Source organism: Pezoporus flaviventris, unplaced genomic scaffold, assembly GCF_033815535.1.
Source record: "Pezoporus flaviventris isolate CSIRO_AGI_PZ_B2104156 unplaced genomic scaffold, CSIRO_AGI_Pfla_v1 ptg000007l, whole genome shotgun sequence".
NCBI lineage: Eukaryota > Metazoa > Chordata > Aves > Psittaciformes > Psittacidae > Pezoporus > Pezoporus flaviventris.
The window spans coordinates 48,854,186-48,874,063 of record NW_026892555.1 but is presented as its reverse complement, the minus strand read 5'-3'; the positions used below and the strand labels follow the sequence as shown (position 1 = coordinate 48,874,063).

The window sequence follows — 19,878 nt, the reverse complement described above, 5'->3', positions numbered from 1 at the left end:
AGGTGCTTAAAAAAGAAAGTGGGAATGCCCCACTTCTTTTCTTTAATTGCTTTGGATAATTGACTGGATTTGTCACATCTGTTCCCCCTTCACCCTGCTATTGAAGTCTTCAGTGTCTTTTCCTCACCTCATCTGTTGCCCAGTTCCCTCTTTCTCCCCCCTTCCCCCTCTTTTCTCTTTTACCACTTGCAGTCCACCAAAGAACTGGGATGAAGAATAATCCAAATGTGCTGCTAGTATGTGAAGCTGTAAGGGAAAATAATGGGGTCGTCTCTATTCTGGGAATGGTTTAGATTTTGTTCCAGATCACTCATTGGAGTTTATAGTCTGCATGCATTAGCAATTGCTGTGGGTTGTTTGGTGCTTTTTTAAACAGTAATAAATCAGCATTTTTAGTAACCTTTTGGGAATCCTCTGTGTTGATTATCAAACGACACAACATGGAGGTGAATTCTTTTTTGTTTTTTTTTCCCTTCTTACAGGAGCAAACATGGGGTGCATCAAAAGCAAAGAAGATAAAGGTCCAGCCATGAAATACAGAACTGATAATACTCCAGAACCTGTTATTTCCCATGTCAGCCATTATGGATCAGACTCCAGCCAAGCAACACAGTCACCATCAATAAAGGGATCAGCAGTTAATTTTAATAGTCATTCCATGACTCCTTTTGGAGGGCCCTCAGGAATGACACCCTTTGGAGGAGCGTCATCTTCATTTTCAGCTGTGCCAAGTCCATATCCTAGTACTTTAACAGGTGAGTGTTACATAAAATGGTGTTATTATAATTTATTATTAAAGCTTGACAGTCATGTTAAAAAATAATATGATCCCTTGCCACACAGAAATAAATTGCAAGTTTAAAATAAATTACCTTTTTGGGATTTCTGATTTTCAGTATCTTTATTACTCAGGTAATAATTCAGCCCATATTCGGCAGTGACTGGCTTTTGGTTTGGAGGGGGATTACAATCACAGCACAGAGAAATTTAAGACTTATTAAAAGTAATAATGGGAATAGTTGATCAAATTGTGTTGAAAGCTCTAGGTTGTTGAAGGAATGCACATGGGATAATGGCCATTAACTTTTGGAGAGAGGCGCAAAGTGAAAAAAACTTCAAATTCAAAAAATTGGGGGATTTTAACCGATTTCAGATTTACTTGATTAGCTGTAAATTACCTATATTAATGTAGCATTGAATCTCTTCATTTATAAAGGTAAACAGATTATGCAGTATATTCTGTGTATTTTACTGTATGAACAATATGTGTGAAACAAATATCAGAATTCTCATTGTTGGTGGTCATATTAAATCCAGAGTTGAAAATGTAAAAATAGAATTTACAAGGTGCAGAGACCTTAGCTAAGATTAAAATACTGTATCTTCAGAGAGTTTATAAGCAACATACAAGTTTGATGTTATAAACCTACCTTTATAGCAGAGTCTTAAAACTTCATTACAAAAATACTGATTTTGTGCACATGGCTAATTTCGGTAGTTTTGCTAGATATTTTTGAGAGGAAGCTTTGAGAGAGAAGAGTAATTTATTCTAGAAGATTTGCACAGACACTTCACAAAAAACAGCAAATAATTTCTTATTAGTCTATTTCTAGTTTTCCCACAGACCTTTAATGGTAGCACAATTACAGTGCTTAAATGTCTCATTACAGTGGCATTTAAAATCTTTTAAATACAAGAAATTTGAGATCCATGAAAACCTACTGTGACCTTGACAATAAGTAATTCAGGAAACTAAATATAAGTTGACAGGTAATGATCACCTCATATTCCCAGTTTGGGAATCCAGTAAAAATCAAATAATTAAAATGAGCATCTGTCCTGTCTCAGAATTTTGACTCTGCTCAGAATCCCTGTTTTGGATGAACATACACAGAAATGAAATAAGGGCAGCATTTATTTACATTCATTATCTCCACTGAGGAAAATTTATTTGGCTTCACCTCCCCCAAGAATCTCTGTGCATGTCTTCTTACTAGATCTCGTTCCTTATTTACATGGGAGTCTCCAGCAGTGTGTGCAGGCACTCCTGGGCATTAACAGACATCAGGGAAGTAGCCCCCCACCAGGTACCACAAACCTGCTCTGTAGAGACCAGAAGGGATGTTCTCTTGCCTGTTCGTATTCCTACTGGTAGTTAAGCATGTTACATCTTGGACCAGAGTCAACAGGAGAGATTTTGCATGGAAAAAGATAGTCTAATATCTCATCAGTGTGAAATCAGTTATCAGCAGACATCATTTTGCAATCAGGTAAAATGATACTGCATATGTAATTATGCCTTCTCAGTTTGTAAAACCAGCCTATCCACAAACACACACACTTGAAAAATAAGTAGATAAATAAGAAATACACCAGCAATTGCTTGTTACATTCAGTACCAATTTTGAGATCAATCAAAATTGGGTGGTTTTGTGAATGAGTAAGATGACAAACTTCATCTGGCTGTAAGCTTTTTGTATTTGTGACACATAAAACACTGGGTTGCATTCTGTGGCCCTTTGATTTGCAAGAGAGGAGAATAGATGGGCTTGTTGAACAGGACATAAGTGTCAGTAGTACTTAGTCCTTCAGTGATGTCTGACAGAAAGATGATATGGTTGTCATTGTGGCCTGTAGTGAGGCTGAAAAGAGTTGAGCCGTCTTTTATTCCTCTAGAGCAGAAAAGGAAAATAAATCCGAGTTAGTCAACACTGCCCCTGTATTACACATTCTCAACCATCAGATACTTTGAATTCATAGAATATTACTGAAAAATCAGACAAAACTGGACCACTGTTCTTGCCTTCTAGGAAGGTATGTAAACACTAACACTCTGTAATCCTCATGCTGAACAAAAAAGCAAAGTCTCTCCAAAATTACCTCCAGATAAGAGGATGGGAATACTGACCTAATGAAAGGATAACCTTTAAGGGAAAATGTTATGACCACAAATGGTTTGAACAGCTGAACTAAATCACAAAACAGCTGCAAGAGACTTCAAAATCATTTCAACAGTATCTGTTTGTTTAAAACTCTCCGTGCTGTTGCTGTTTTCTGTAAGTACTTTATTATTTGCTATGAAATAGGTAACACTTGTGTGTGAGGATAATAAGAGATTTTATGATAGCTGAAGTGTTGAAATCAAAACTTCCCAAGTATTGTAAGGTAGCTTTTCCAATTATCTCTTTAAAATAATTAAGAGTACACAAATATTGATAATTACTGATAATTCTCCTGTTGCATGGTTTACATTAGAATCCATTACTTTTGGCTAGTGCTACACACTCTAGAAGAATTATTCTCTCTCTTGTGCCCATGTTAGTATCTTTCTAGATGTTGTACAGTTTGTTTCCAAGTTCATGAAGTCTCCCAGTTTCTTTATATACAGTTAAAAACTTTTGTGATATTGTGACATAAGAGTATTTACTTTCTTCATCTGCTGAACAACTCTGTGAAGATGGTTTATTTCCACAACACTTGATTTCTGTTTGTGCGAATGTAGTATGTATCCCCACAATTTTCTTGCTCTGTGTAGCAGTTTGTGTCATCAAAATAACACAGTGATGTAGTAATGCAGGCAAAAATCGATAGAACTGTATTGATTTTTTTTTTTTTTTTTTTTTTTAACTTGGATTAGAAACTGTTAGCTTCTGGGAATATTCTAATTAACTTTCAGTTTGTAAATCACACTTCAACCCGTCTCCCCCTTAATTACTCTGACCACCTGTAGGGATTTTTTGTTCTGTTTTTCCTAGAGGAACTGTAAATTCATTTCTGGCTGATACCTGCTGAGTGAGAGACTGTAATCAGACGACAACTCTAAATCAAATTAACATATTTAAATGATTAGAAGCTCTTATGTCAGAAAGTGTACATTGCAAAAGAATATTAGATGTAGACAATATCCATTTCATTATGTATTCTTCCTTTCTGATCACTGTCATGTTAATTATAAGATCTAAAATTAGAAGCAATCTGAAACTAGATGCAGCATGTTTCTGTTGCTGGTCTTCTGTGTATATTCTGGTACATATATGCACATGTTAGAGATGTAATATCATACATTTAAAAATAAGTTATTGCTTAGATTATCATTATGCTTCCTAAAAGTCCATTAGACTGTGAAATAGCATTTCTAGAGCTTAAAAAGTCTTTCTGGATTGCCTGTCTGCAGTTTTCTATTTTAACTTTCTCCTAGTTATGGTACGTACTTCTTTATTTTCACTTGTATCTTTTACGTCTCATATAGCCTGCTTTCCTTTCCCTCTTTGTCTTTTAGCCCAGTTTCATAGATTAGTCCTTTTAACTACAGTGTAAGTTTTTCTATCATAAGTATAGGAGCTTCCCTACCATCCATCTCACACACGTTTGTGGGACACTGTTGTGGTTTAACCCCAGCTGACAACTAAGCCCTACACAGCTGCTCGCTCATTCACCTCACAGTGGAATGGGGGAGAGAATCAGAAGGGTGAAAGTGAGAAAACTTATGGGTTGAGATAAAGAAAGACAGTTTAACAGGTAGAGCAAAAGCCATGCGTGCACAATAAGGAGTTCATTTACCACTTCCCATGGTCAGGCAGGTGTTCAGCCATCTCTAGGACAGCAGCACTCCATCATATGTAATGGTTACTGGGAAGACAAGCAGCATCACTCCCAACATCCTCCCTTCCTTCTACCCCCAGTTCTGTATGCCGACCATGACACCATATGGTGTGGAATATCCCTGTGGTCAGTTGGGGTCAGCTGTCCTGGCTGTGTCCCCCCCTCAACTTCTTGTGCACCCACAGCCTGCTCAATGGTTTGGTGGTGTGAGGAGCAGAAAAAGCCTTGACTCTGTAAGCACCATTCAGCAATAACAAAAACATCTCTGTATTATCAAGACTGTTTCCAGCACAAATCCAAAACATAGTTCCAGCTACTATGAAGAAAATTAACTTTATCCCAGCCAAGTCCAGCACAGACATGCTCAACAACATGCCCTGTACCAGAAGTGGGATGGAGAAGCAAATCCCTTGGAGTTGGTGGAGTGGAGCTGCTTGTCCTGTAACGTCATCTCGATCCTTGTTTTCTGCTGTTGGATTATCCTCATCAAGGGTCTGCTTTGCTGATGGGGAAACTTGATGGAATTATTAGTCCTAAACCAGAGAAATGTCTTTGTCCCCAGCAGAATACTTTTATTTCTGGCTCAATTCCTTGAGTGGATCTGATGTATTTAACCTCAGAAAGTTAGGAATAAATCAGTCATAACTATGTTCAACAGGAAACTAGTTCTGTAAAAATCAGTGGCTCACGGTTCACCCTTATGGTGTTGTAGGATCTTCTAGAATTGCATTTCTTACCAAGAAGCTGGCTTTTTTTACTGCTGATGTGCTGTTCAGGTTTCTGTATATAACTGCTCTAAATATTAATGTACTTCCAGTGATGTATTTAGTTGCCTTTTGTGGCGTGAAAGCATATTTTTAGAGTGTTTATTTACAGGCTTTCTTCTGTTTTAAGAAATGAGCTGATTATTGGTCCGGCTTTCAAAATGAGATGCAACCTGGAGTGTTTAGTTGCTTCCCACTCAAAATTGATGAGCTGTTTCACAGACAAGTCCTTAAATCAAGTGTTGCAACATTATTGCTATATCTTTTTTTTTTTTCTCTTTTTCCCAAGGTGGTGTTACTGTATTTGTGGCCTTATATGATTATGAAGCCAGAACTACAGATGACCTTTCATTTAAGAAAGGTGAACGGTTCCAGATAATAAATAACACGTAAGTGTTCTCATTCACAGACTTCATTTGATGGTTGTTGGGTATAAGTAGATCCTCACCTCTTCTTGAAATCTGTGTATCCTAGTTCAGTGAAGAGCAGATTGTTTTTTGTTGTTTTTTTCTTTTCTTGGATGCACATGGTGCTCTAACAAGCATGGGGTTAAAATATCGGTACTGGTAAGACAATACTCTTCAGGCTGAAGTCAGGGTTTGGATGTAAGTGTAGAACTGTAGTGACTGGGGTGGCCCCAAGCCTCCTCTCTGCAGTGGGTTAGGTGGTATCCTTCCACTTCCTGCTCCAGCAAGACACAGCTACCCACTTCAGGCAGCAGATACAGAGACACATACTGTCCCATCCCAGGCTCTGCACCTGACAGTTTTCTGTATCTTCTGGGGGAGCAAGTACATTCATTGGAGGCAAGCGTGCAGCCTGTAGGCAGGGACATCTCACCATGGAAGTGGGTCCAGCTGGCCTCTGCAGTAAATCCACGCTCAGATAGTTTATGAGTAGTTTGCTGTTCTAGTTCGATTCCAGCAGTGTTACAGTACTACAGCCTGGTTTCTAGAAGTCTCCTGATAATGAAATAATTTGTTCACCTTGGAGATTTCTTTGCACTCATCTTTGGGCTGCAGTAATAGTTCTAATTCATACATGCAGAAGTTTTGATTTGTCCAGGTCTCTTAATTTTATTAGCTGATCTCCTGCTTCCTTTATGGCTCACTGTCAGCATACAGGCAGAATGATGTGGGAGGGGCAGATGAAGACCAGAGAACGGGGAAGTTTGTTTACACTTGTCTGCCATAAGATGTTTTGTTGTAGATTTACATTTTGCATATATTGATAAATTATTTTTATATTAGAAACAAAAAAAATAACACAAACAAAAAAAGCAACAAAACCAAAATCCAAACCCTTAAAATTAAGAATTCCACTAAGAGACGTTTGTGTTGCTTACAATGAAAAGAAAAATGTGTTTAGGTGCAGACAAACTTACTTTAGGTACATTCATAATTAAAATAACATGTTACCTAAATTTAACTTCTCATATGTGAGGATGTTATAGGTGCTAGGGAATGATGCATTATTTATATGTGGAAGAAATAACTGATATTTCATTGCAGAGAAGGAGACTGGTGGGAAGCAAGATCCATTGCTACGGGAAAAACAGGCTACATCCCAAGCAATTATGTAGCTCCTGCAGACTCCATTCAAGCAGAAGAGTAAGACATCACATCCTTTCAGTCTCTTCTTATCCATTCTATCCTTTGTGCCCTGTGGTGACACTATTCCCTTAATTCAGTATGTGTAACATGCAAGCGTAAGGTAGGGTAATACTACTAATTAAAGGATAGCAATGCTACTTGGATAATGTCAAAGGTGTAATTAGTAGTAAGTGTGAGATACACTCATGCAAATGTTTTATGCCTGTTGCTATATATGGGCTAAAGGAAAAAGGACAGGAGAATACAATAATGAAGGTGAGAATTGGGGAACATAACATTGTGATTCATATAACACAAAAATAATGGGTTAAAGAGTTCACACACCACCAGCTCTAGGTTTTTATTCTTATTTTTGCTTATAGAATCATAGAATGGTTAGGGTTTGAAAGGACCTTAAGATCATCATCATGAGGGATGCCTCACACAAGACCATGTTGCCCAAGGCTCTGTCTAACCTGGCCTTGAACACTGCCAGGGATGGAGCATTTACCACTTCTTTGAGCAGCCAATTCCAGTGCCTCACCACCCTCACAGTAAAGAACTTCTTCCTTATTGCTAACCTGAACTTCCCCTGTTTAAGTTTGAACCCATGACCCCTTACTACAGTCCCTGATGAAGAGTCCCTTTCTGGCATCCTTGTAGGCCCCCTTCAGGTACTGGAAGGCTGCTATGAGGTCTCTGTGCAGCCTTCTCTTCTCCAGGCTGAACAGCCCCAACTTTCTCAGCCTGTCTTTATACAGGAGGTGCTCCAGTCCCCTGATCATCCTCATGGCCCTCCTCTGGACTTGTTCCAACAGTTCCATGTCCTTTTTATGTTGAGGACACCAGAACTGCACACAGTACTCCAGGTGGGATCTCACAAGAGCAGAGTAGAGGGGCAGGATCACCTGCTTCAGCCTGCTGGTCACGCTCCTTTTGATGCAGCCCAGGATACGGTTGGCTTTCTGGGCTGCAAGCACACACTGCCAAACCTAATTCAAGTTCAACTATATCCTTGGCAGCATCTAATATTATATTTTAAAAATACCCATTTGGGTTATTGCTAATCTGTAATAACTTCATGGTGACAAAGTTGTTAGGCACTCTTTGGACTACTATGAATTGGGAAAATTGTCTTGCTTTTGATACCACTACTTCCTGCATTTATTTACAAAGATCCCAGAGCACTTGCAGAATTGCATAGAGTTCGTGTGGGAGTTGTGACTTGGAGTACAGTTTCAGGTTATACTTGTTCCAAGGGGTTAACTGTATTTGTTGTACTAGAAATATAAACCTCTGCACCTCTTGCTTCAATATACAGGCATGGTACTGCCAATGAGCAGCTCCTTGACATGCGCAATTCTATGTTTGCTACTGCACTTCTGGGAAGAGTGCCTGATTTCAAAGTTTTTTGCTGAATCTCAAGCTGAGACTAGCATGTTGCTGCTGCTCTCACCTGGCTCTTTGCTATTAATAAGTGATGGTATCAAAGATGTACTGTTATTTTTATGCCCTTGAATTTCACCTGCTTTTAAACGTACTGACTTCAGAGTTTTTTGAAGAGAAGTTGAGGTTTGTTGGGGTTTTGTTTTATTTTAAATTATGCAATAAAAGCATATTGCCATTACAGCTGCATGGTGGTAAAATGGAAATGATAGCCCTTTGCAAACTAAGAACACAAAGTTTCTGCAAAGCAAGTATGGCTCCTAAAGATTGGCAAAGCATGACTACTGCATTTGGAATAGATTTCATTTGGTTTAGAGTTCATTTGTTAGCCCTAGGCCTTGATAGGGTTTGCGGGTTTTGTTTTGGGGTTGCAGTTACAAGAGCAAAAGCAATACACAGCCCCAAGTTGCTAGGATTTTCTTTAAGTGATTTTTTTCTAATCCTGAAGGTATTTTATATCACAAACTGCTTGTGACAAGATCCATATTATCCATGTGCCTTTTAAATGATACCATAATAGAGATGTTTAATACTCATTAAAAAACCCAAGTAACCCCTACTGTTATTTTACAGGTAATGAAATAAAATGGCACTTTACAATATAGTTTGTAAATTGTAGTAGTCTGGGGAGGATGTGAGGTAATTAAGCAGGGTTCAAGTTTGCGTCAGTAAAATTATAGGTTACATCCAGACTTTCTCCAGTTCTAACTTTGCACATCTACATAAGCAGTCAAACTGCAAATACAATAAAGAGTAAGTTTCAAATTCCCAAGTGGTTACACAGGCCATTCTTTTCACAGACCTTCTTCGTACTTATACTTTCCCCCCACAAAACATTTCTCCCACAAAACCATTGTTGTAGCAGTTTCCAGTGCTACTTTTCTTCTCCCAGCATTCATGAAGGACAGATTTACTTGATACTATGACAGTGCCAAATGGAAATTCTTGAAATTTACACTTCTGAGGCATGCAGTCAAAATAAAATGTAGTTAGAAGTAACTGTTATTCCAAAGTCTGGGGATTCACCGGGAGATGGACCTTAAAGTTATCACTGGCTCAAGACAGAACTGTGTGCAGGCTGCTCATCAGGGTGAGCGCTCTGTGGGCACGTCAAAGAAGAAATCCTTTTTGTGAGAGAACTGAAGGCAAGAAAAAATGCAGATTCTTTTTTGGTATCAGAATGATGCAACAAAGGTGGAGTGTTACTGATGGAGAAGTAAATGATACCTGGTTGTTTCTAAACGATCACTAGAAAAAAGTGCTCTGTCTACTGAGGTAGAGAAGGATAGGATGCAATAAGAGTTGCATGTATGTAAGAAGCAACCTTTCTATCCTGAGGACAGCTAGGCAGTGGCACAGGTTCCCCAGATTGGCTGTGCAGGATACATCCTTCAAGGTTTTCAGGACCAGAGTGGACAAGGCCCTGAGCAAACAGATCTGATCTCACACCTGACCCTACTTGCAGCAGGAGGCTGGACCAAAGACCTTCTGAGGGCCTTTTTCAACTTGAAGGAACCCATGATCGAATGATATTTATGCACACCCACTTTGTACTAAATATTGTTTTCTAACACATAGAAGGTGGTTTCAGCAGCTGCAGTGTTTTGAGTGTGCTGTTTGAGTGTGCTTGACCTGTGAACTTCTTAACCAGGAGGGTGTTACTTTCAATGTTAAGTACTGTTGAGGTCCATTGTTAAACCATCAGAAAATCATGGTATTCCATAGATAGAGGCCTCTTTACATGTATTTTACAAACAACAGAAATGAAAGCCGTTTAGTGCTAGGTCATCTTTTGAGTATTTGGCTGTCATTACCTTTGTTGATCTGTAACTGCTTTGGGATATTAGTAGTCCAGTCAATGCTTGAGATTTCTGAATCTTGTATTTATATGATTACCAAAGTGTAGGAGGCTTTTACTTACACGTTTCCTTTGACATTTTTAGGTGGTATTTTGGTAAGATGGGCAGGAAGGATGCAGAAAGGCTACTTTTAAATCCTGGGAACCAGCGTGGTATTTTCTTAGTAAGAGAGAGTGAAACCACTAAAGGTAAGTCTACTTACGTATGTGTCTGCTCTCTCCAGTTTCCGCTACCACCAAGATGGACGTAATGATGATTTTTATGTCTGTCACGTTATACGTATGCATGTGCACACACGTATGTGTATCATGACAGTGGGGGGGGGGGGGGTATGATTTTTTATGGGGTTTAATTTAGGTTAATGAAAGAAGTATTTGTAATAGGCTAGGATGGATGGGGCTTTGAGCAACCTGGTCTAGTGGAAGGTGTCCCTGCCTGTGGTGGGGGGGTGGAACTGGATGATCTTTAAGGTCCCTTCCAACCCAAACCATTCTGTGATTCTATGATATGTTAAATAGATCTGTAAATTTTTGGTGAAGAACCAAGTATGACTTGATTCCTAGGTGCTTACTCCCTTTCTATACGTGACTGGGATGAGGTCAGAGGTGATAATGTGAAACACTACAAAATCAGAAAACTTGACAATGGTGGATACTATATCACAACCAGAGCACAATTTGAATCTCTGCAGAAGCTTGTGAAACACTACAGAGGTAAGCCCAAGTTCTAGTGTCCTAATGCTACCTTGTGCCTATTGAAAGGAAGAAAAACTGTACATAGCTTATTTTTAGAATTCACAACTATAATATTTCTCTTGATTTTTGACAAACAGTAAATGGACTAATTCTGTTTATCAGCATTAGGATATTAGTTTTGTCACGGTCTTACCCCTCTTTTACAATTAAGCTGCTTTTTTCTGTTTTCCAGAACATGCTGATGGGCTGTGTCATAAGCTAACAACTGTGTGTCCCACTGTGAAACCACAAACACAGGGACTAGCAAAAGATGCCTGGGAAATCCCTAGAGAATCTTTGAGGCTGGAAGTTAAGCTGGGCCAAGGATGTTTTGGTGAAGTATGGATGGGTAAGAGCTTAACACATTTCAGTTGTTGATGCACATGTCACAGTAGTAGTATTTTAAGTAAATCAGTATCAGGATCTGAGAAGATCTTGGGACCGGTCTTGTTTTAACATCTTCATCGCTGACATGGACAGTGGGATTGAGTGCGCCCTCAGCAAGTTTGCCGATGACACCAAGCTGTGTGGTTCAGTTGACACGCTGGAGGGAACGAATGCCATCCAGAGGGACCTCAACACACTTGTGAGGTGGGCTGATGCCAACCTTATGAAGTTTAACCATGGCAAGTGCAAGGTCCTACACCTGGGTCAGAGCAATCCCAGGCACAGCTACAGGTTGGGCAGAGAAGAGATTCAGAGCAGCCCTGCGGAAGAAGGACTTGGGGGTGTTGGTTGATGAGAAAATGAACATGAGCCAGCTTCAGTGTGCGCTCACAGCCCAGAAAGCCAACCGTATCCTGGGCTGCATCAAAAGGAGTGTGACCAGCAGGTCGAAGGAGGTGATCCTGCCCCTCTACTCTGCTCTTGTGAGACTTCACCTGGAGTATTGTGTGCAGTTCTGGTGTCCTCAACATAAAAAGAACATGGAACTGTTGGAACAAGTCCAGAGGAGGGCCACAAGGATGATCAGGGGACTGGAGCACCTCCCATATGAAGACAGGCTGAGGGAGTTGGGGCTGTTCAACCTGGAGAAGAGAAGGCTGCGTGGAGACCTCATAGCAGCCTTCCAGTATCTGAAGGGGGCCTATAGGGATGCTGGAGAGGCACTCTTCATTAGAGACTGTAGTGATAGGACAAGGGGTAACGGGTTAAAACTTAAACAGGGGAAGTTTAGATTGGATATAAGAAGGAAATTCTTTCCTGTGAGGGTGGTGAGGTACTGGAATGGGTTGCCCAAGGAAGTTGTGAATGCTCCATCCCTGGCGGTGTTCAAGGCCAGGTTGGATGAGGCCTTGGGTGATATGGTTTAGCGTGAGGTGTCCTTGCCCATGGCAAGGGGGTTGGAACCAGATGATCTTAAGGTCCTTTCCAGCCCTAACTATTCTATGAATCTATCATTCTAAGATAATCTGATAAAGAATTGAGGAGGGGGCAGATGCTTATGATCAGAGATGTAAAGGTAAAATTAATTTTCAATATAGTTCTAGTTTATTCTGTTATTATAATTCTGTTATTATAATTAAATAATTGTAATTACTTCGTTAGCTAAGAAAATAAAAGCAAACGTTTCAGTAGAAAATCTCTTCGGTATTATACTGAAGACTAGAATATGATTTTTTTTTCCCTAGGAACATGGAATGGAACCACAAAAGTAGCAATCAAGACACTAAAACCTGGTACAATGATGCCAGAAGCTTTCCTGCAGGAGGCTCAGATAATGAAGAAATTACGACATGACAAGCTTGTTCCACTCTATGCAGTTGTTTCCGAGGAACCAATCTACATCGTCACTGAATTCATGACAAAAGGTGTGTGACAGAATAGTTTGAAGATACTACATTTAAAATATTATTTAAGATACCAGATGCAAATTAAATGTTTAATTAATGTTAGGTTTAAGCTGACTGGAGTATAAGTGGTAATTTTGATTAAATTAAAATGAGCAACGCTTGACCTACTTGAAGCAGATCTGATTTAGATCATGGGTAGAGGCATGATTTTTTTGCACATCTGTGTCACCCTTGCTAATCTTACAAGATTGGGCTTTTTCTGTCCTCAATTTTAGTGTGCGCTGTTACATTTAAATTGGATGGTATAGCTGGTAATATGAGAATATGCCTGCCTGTAGAAAGGTCAAGCTCACCATGGCAGAATCAGTAGGGTTTGGTTTTTTTGTTTGTTTGTTGTTGGTTTTAATTTTCCTTTTCCATCAGTGTAATAGTAAATTTTAAGAAGGTGGAGGGGTTTTCCCAGACTACCTCATTTATTTCCTTGGTTTTAGTCTTTCATCCTTCTTTCCTTGCTCTGTATTGTTTCCCTCTCCCATCACTGCTGAAACAGATGCAGAGATTTAGACTTAATGTAGAAATAAACATAAACATATTCGTGTTAAGAAACAGCAGACTTTCAAGTCAATTATTCCAGTTTTTAAAAAATGCAGACTTCTGTTCACCTCACAGAGAAGTTCTGCTATCCTGGTAAGAAATAGAAGCAATATTAAAGTCCAAAGAGAGTGGCTACTTTTGTTCAGTATTCTGCCAAAATTATCTGGGGTGGTGTCCTGTTTGCATGGGGTTTTTTAGGTGTTGTATACTTTTGAAAAGGTAGAAAAGAATAGAAGTTCCAAGAAGTTCCTTCTGTGGTGGTGGTATTCCTGAATAACACTAGACAGTCTTTTTCTGTCAGCTCTTAAAAGCTGCAATGTAAAATCAGTTTTCATTGTCCGTAAATCAAGTTTGGCAGGACAATCAGAAAAATAAAAAATAATTAAAAGCTTTATAGATTTCTGTCTAAGAAAAAATAAAGTTTGAAACCAGAACCAGGACGTTACCTTCCGAAAGCAGAAGTGAAAAATTGGAGAAATAGTTGAGTGTTTGTCTAAATGATGAATTCAGAATGTCATTGGAAGCCTCTGTTTTAATTTGAAAAACTTCTCACATTTTACCAAAGATCAAAACCTCTTTGGTTCTTTGGTGGTTCATACTTGAAAGCTAGTAGAACAAGTATTTTCTTTGTCTTTCTTTCTGCTTTTACGAGGAAAAGAGGTGAAAACTGCACAGCACCCAAAATCTTTTTCTGGTATAAACAGGTTACTAGAGATGAGTTTGAAATCTTTGTTCCTTTGAACTCATGAGCCAAGATGGGGAAAAGTCTGTGCAAACACGCATGTCAAACAGCAGCATCAGTGTTGGTCTGGCCTGCCATACTTTAACTTTCATTGCAAAAATACAGCAAGTGACTGTAACCACATCAGAGGTATCCAATTCACAGCTACAGCTATGAATCCAGTGCACGGTATGCAGATCAGTTTTTTTTCCCCAGCATCACACTTGTAACTTTTGTCATTGTAATTATGACTGAGATGAGACTAATTAGTTACCACTCTTCATCAGTTTCCTAAGAAAGAGATCATGTTCCTATACCCTTATAGCAGAATAGCACCTGTAGAGAAAGCTATTACATCAAAGTTTTACTGTCTTGAAAGAAGTGCAGATCCTTGGAACTGATTTCAAGTACTGCTTATGTTGTAACATTCTGGACATGATTGCATTATATAAATGGGAAAAGATAATATATCATAAAGAATGGAATACACTTGCAATAAAATAAAAGCAACAATTTAAGAATAATTTTCCTATTGTATAATTGGAACTGTCAGGAAATGAAATAAATCACAGATAGGAGGTTTATTTGTTCTTTAATTATAAATTTCACTGTGGAAAGAAATTCAGCTAGGAAAAGCACTGATACCAAGACTACTGGGAACAATCCTTACATATTGCCATATAGTCATCAAGCAGCAGTCTGTTTCATTAGTATTTAGTTATCTGAATTATTGGAATGGATTTCAAAGTACTTGGATAAAACTTGCACTGACTAGTTACAGTCACTACAGTTACAGGACAGAGACAACTACCAGGAGTCGTTGAGTCATGTATTCTGGTAAATGACTGATTTTTCAAATACAGTCTTTGAGAGATGAATATGTAAATCATACGTCTACGAAGAAAAGAAATCTCATTCATGTTTTCAGATCACATCTTTTTTTTTTTTTTCTTTTTTCTCCCAAAATGTGTTCTCTTTTACAGGCAGCTTGCTAGACTTCCTTAAAGAAGGAGAAGGGAAATACTTAAAACTCCCACAGCTGGTCGACATGGCTGCTCAGGTACATTGTATAAACCAAGAAAACTTTATTTTGTCCTTAGAGGAGAGATTTAAAACTATATCAGACATCAACTAAATGTAAATACTGAATGCTCTGGCTATTGGGTGCTGTTCTGACTAACATTTTCTGTTGTAGGTTTGGAATTTGTCAAAAAGAAACAGTATAGTTCCCAATTAGAGATACTGTATAGCCACCTGCACTCTAATCATTGCTGTCACAAGCTCTTGCTGTGCTATACATCCTATACTTATACAGTGAGAATAGAGCTAAAATAAAGGGGTACAGCTTAATGCTTGGGAGAAATTGATATAGTGATGAAAAGTAATCTTTAATAAAACTTTATTTTTAAGATTGCTGATGGCATGGCTTACATTGAAAGAATGAACTACATCCACAGGGATCTCCGGGCAGCTAACATTCTCGTAGGAGACAATCTTGTGTGTAAAATAGCAGACTTTGGTTTAGCAAGGTTAATAGAGGACAATGAGTATACTGCAAGACAAGGTAAGACCTATTTATTTACTGAATAAATATGACCAGTTACCTTCAGATTACTTAGAATTATTACATTTAGCAGAAAGTGTCTGTATTCTGGCGGCATGAATAAAGATTATGCATAAAACTGCTTTTACAGCTATAGTTAGGTGCCACCCTCACCTAAGTGAAATTTTAGTAAACTTTTTAAAGGTCAAAATTATGCTTATGTTTTCAGAAAATGTTATCAGGTATTTTGGGAGGGTAAAACTTGCTACAGTTTGAAGAGAGCTCAGATTCCAGAGAGGTTGCTCATTATGAAGGTCATCCCACTTTAAAACATATTTAATTATGAATCCCAGATGGCTTAAGTGCTTCCATAAATTGTAGCCAGTAGTTGCTGCCCTAGTTGGAAACATCTTTCCAGTTTGAAATATTAAAATACTAAACCACCTTGAATTTTATCAACAAAGCAAAATGTAAGAAGTTTTTGAGTGCAGTATTCTCGAAATATTTTGAAGCGTAAGCAAGGGAAAATTAAGTATCTGTCTTTCCAATGTTTGTAGGAGCTAAATTTCCAATTAAATGGACAGCTCCAGAAGCAGCGTTGTATGGTCGGTTTACAATCAAGTCGGATGTGTGGTCATTTGGAATTTTACTGACAGAGCTGGTGACAAAAGGGAGAGTGCCATATCCAGGTAAGAAGCAAATGTAATAGCTTTTCCTTCTCTTTGTCGTATTCTATGCTTCTGAGGTTACCTTTTGTGCTTCTTGCCTTCATTCAGAGCCCACAGTTGACAGGCAGAGACAAAAACTTAGTCATGCTTCACTGGTTCCTTTGTTCACAAAGCTACTTGGTTTATTTACAGATTAACTATTATATATATTTTTATAAGTGTTTTAAGATAATAGCTTTGTAAATGTGACTGATAATTCACTTCAAGTCATTAAGTATCCTTATGTTTTCCTATCTGTCTTTCCCTGAAATTTCTGCTTTTGATATTTTCCCAGACTACAGTGAGCATCAGTAGAGTGAACCTGCTAGACCGGATTTTGAACTAAACATACGTAGCCTATCTTGTCAAATATTTTGCTGTGATGGAATTTGTAGGGCAGTCCTGATAGGCTCATATAATGCCTTTTTCTGGGCCTGATTTCAAATTAAGTAGTCCTTGAATGGGACCTGAGGCAGGCAGAAGGTTATTTCTGTTTGAGTCTGCTTTTCGAAAGGACAGGCCCAAGGCAGTGGGAAAGTAAATGAATGAGGTAACATACAAATGGACAAAGGATCAGGTATTGAAGCATTACCAGTGTGATAAAATAATTTTCAGAAATGTATTTAATGCAAAATGTGAAAAATTAATTTGCTATAAGGTGCGTTCATTAAAGGTTCTGTTCTGGTAGATTCATGTGCATTGCATTACTTTGGGAAACTGTTCTTTGCATGATGTCATTCAGAGCTAAAATGCTTTTCTTTTAGGGATGGTAAATCGGGAAGTTCTTGAACAAGTGGAACGTGGATATAGGATGCCTTGCCCACAAGGCTGCCCAGAGTCTCTCCATGAGTTAATGAAACTGTGTTGGAAGAAGGACCCTGATGAGAGACCAACATTTGAATATATACAGTCTTTCTTGGAGGACTACTTTACTGCTACAGAACCACAGTACCAGCCTGGAGACAATTTATAAGCCAACAGTCTACATAACATGCACAAATCTGCCAAATGTAAAAGACTTGCAAAGAATTCCTGACATCTATAAGGAATCAAAGGAAAGAAAATCTTCGCTACTTTGCATGCTCTTAATGGCAAACTGGAATTTCATAATGCAGTTGCACAAAACCACTTTTAAAGTGTTATAATCTAATTTACCAATGACATGTTTTTATTTTTTCCTCTTTCCCAACTTATTTTCAGGGTCCAAAGGAAGCTTACTGAAAATACGGGGTAGAAAAACCAGTGTTGGTGTGAACAATAGCAGAAAAAACAGTGTTTCAAATCCTTTATGTTGCTGACATTTGATAATCATCCTACTAAAGAGGGAATTGTCTGGAATGGGTCGTCTTGGGGTAAGACATTTTTAAAGCAGAAGAACTTTGTGGGACCAAGCAATTCTATTCCAGTTCCGTAAAACCCCCTGTGCTCAAATTACACATATGTGCCCCCCACCCCCCAGGAAAAGATGGTACCACTGTATTTGATACATAGTCTTGATCTTTAAGCTTCCTCTTGCATGGACTTAATTAGGGTAGGCAGGTTAAAAGAGAAATTGGAACAGTGAATGACGAACTTGATCTAAATGGTAGACCTCAATAGTGAAATTAGAGAGCATAATGCACTGTGTTAATACTTGTATTAATGTAACTGGAAAGTAGCATATTCTTTTATTCTTTCTGCATAGCTAATTAAGAATAATGAAGGTAACTAGAAAATGAGGTAATATTTTATAAAATTGTGTTGATAAAGTATGATGATATTTGAAGCTATGTAATACAATCAGGGGGGGAAAGCCTTTCACTTTTAAGCTCCAGTCCAACAGCGAGCTTTTGTATGGGAAGACTACCTGAACAAAGCTCACCAGGGAAGCAAGATTGAAGCTGGTAAACAGCCACTTTAAGGTCCTTTTTCAGACAGGTTTGGTACTGTTTTAAGTGGCTTATGTGTGTTAACAAGGGTGGGTGCCATAAATGCTAGCTGTCACAAGTTCAGGGATTTGATTGCACTTTTGCTTTTCTTGACTATTAAGACACACTTACACACAGTTGCTCTTCCCACTTCTGCCCTTCCTACGGAATTATTTAAATAAAAACAAGCAAAAGAAAATGTGAAAGTTTAAAAACTAAAGGGATAAAATGTATTTAATATTGTCCAAATATACTGACATTGAAATTTGCTGGTATTCAGCCCAGCTAACACTACATCTAGATTTATTTTCCTTGGCTACTGACATATCAAGCAATAACATCATGTCTTTTACTCAATGATTTGCATGAGGTTCTTGAATTTCTGATCAAGCTTAAGTACTTTAATTTTGAAACACTAAACTCTTACTTAGCTACCAGGTTGGAATTCATATTATCATCGTAAAGCTATCCTACAAATGAATTTCAGAAAAGCTGGTAATATAGTTCTGGTACTAAACTTAACATTCTTCATGGGTTTACACTATGTGGAATCCAACTACCAAACAGATCTTTGTGAGAACAGTGCCATCGTTTGTCATTTTCCTTCATCATCTCTCATCACCTGTACATCTGTGGTTATCACATTTTCAAAGGGCTTTATGTAAGAAAAACAAACAAAAAAAAAACCCCACCAAAAAAATCAACCCAAAAATACGATGGAATTTTAATTTTTCTAAATATTTTAAAATTAATAACACATTCATATGAGTTTATGTATTAATACAGTTATAACAAAAAATGCCAAAAATGACACTGGCATTGTTTGGATTTTTAATTAATGAATGGAACAGTTCATTGTAATAACACTTGTATAGCAAAGGAATAAAACACTAACTTAATGAACGTGTTCATTGTAAATGGTTGTGTATTATAGAACTGCTCCAAATGAGTTTGTATGTTTATGAAAATTTGTTTCACCTGAAGACCTTGATGTGGTTCTTACCCTAACAGAGTTTAAAATTCACATTCACACTTTTTATATAAATAGTAATAAGTTTAATTATGTAACTAAGTATTTTTATAAAGTATGGCATTGTTGAACTGTTTTGCAGAATTGGTTCAAAATAAATTTCTCCTTGATTGCATCTGCTTATTTGAGGGGTGGAGGAGGGAGATGGGAGGGGGACAAAAGCAGAGTAGCTTTCATATTGAGGGGGAAAGGGGGGAAATTAAACCTTCATGAGTTTGGGGTGTGGTTTTATCCTCTGTAAACTATTTTAATGTACTTCCATACAAGATGCTGAGTTTGTGGTGTATTATTGCTGTGAAAAGGGAGACATTTTCTAGAGCAGAAGTCCTTGGCAGGAATGGGCTAGAACAATTCTGTCTGGACTTAGAACTAACCCCCATGATGGACAGGCAGACACACAGACTTGAGATTCTTGTGAGAGCAAGTCCAACATAGACTCTCAGCTGGCAGTCGGTGCCATGCTGCAGGGCAGACACGTTTCCTCCCTCTTGCTTTATCTGGCATTAGCAGACACTGCTGACTTTTTCTGTGCAGTTTTTCAGGGAATTTTACACATTTGTTCTTCTGATGGCTGATTTTTTTTATC

At 38.2% G+C, this 19,878-nt stretch overlaps 1 protein-coding gene across 1 annotated transcript in view; it reads left to right on the top strand.

Moving 5' to 3' along the window:
* YES1 (YES proto-oncogene 1, Src family tyrosine kinase) overlaps window positions 1-19,407 on the top strand; it is a 50,589-nt gene extending 31,182 nt beyond the window's left edge. The window contains exons 2-12 of the mRNA XM_061448708.1: window positions 483-755; window positions 5,656-5,755; window positions 6,878-6,976; window positions 10,348-10,451; window positions 10,827-10,976; window positions 11,191-11,346; window positions 12,629-12,808; window positions 15,089-15,165; window positions 15,516-15,669; window positions 16,206-16,337; window positions 17,120-19,407. Coding sequence (XP_061304692.1) covers window positions 491-755; window positions 5,656-5,755; window positions 6,878-6,976; window positions 10,348-10,451; window positions 10,827-10,976; window positions 11,191-11,346; window positions 12,629-12,808; window positions 15,089-15,165; window positions 15,516-15,669; window positions 16,206-16,337; window positions 17,120-17,328 — 1,626 coding nt within the window. The 5' untranslated portion in view covers window positions 483-490 and the 3' untranslated portion in view covers window positions 17,329-19,407. The remainder of the gene's footprint in view (window positions 1-482; window positions 756-5,655; window positions 5,756-6,877; window positions 6,977-10,347; window positions 10,452-10,826; window positions 10,977-11,190; window positions 11,347-12,628; window positions 12,809-15,088; window positions 15,166-15,515; window positions 15,670-16,205; window positions 16,338-17,119) is intronic.
* The last annotated feature ends 471 nt before the right edge of the window (window positions 19,408-19,878 follow it).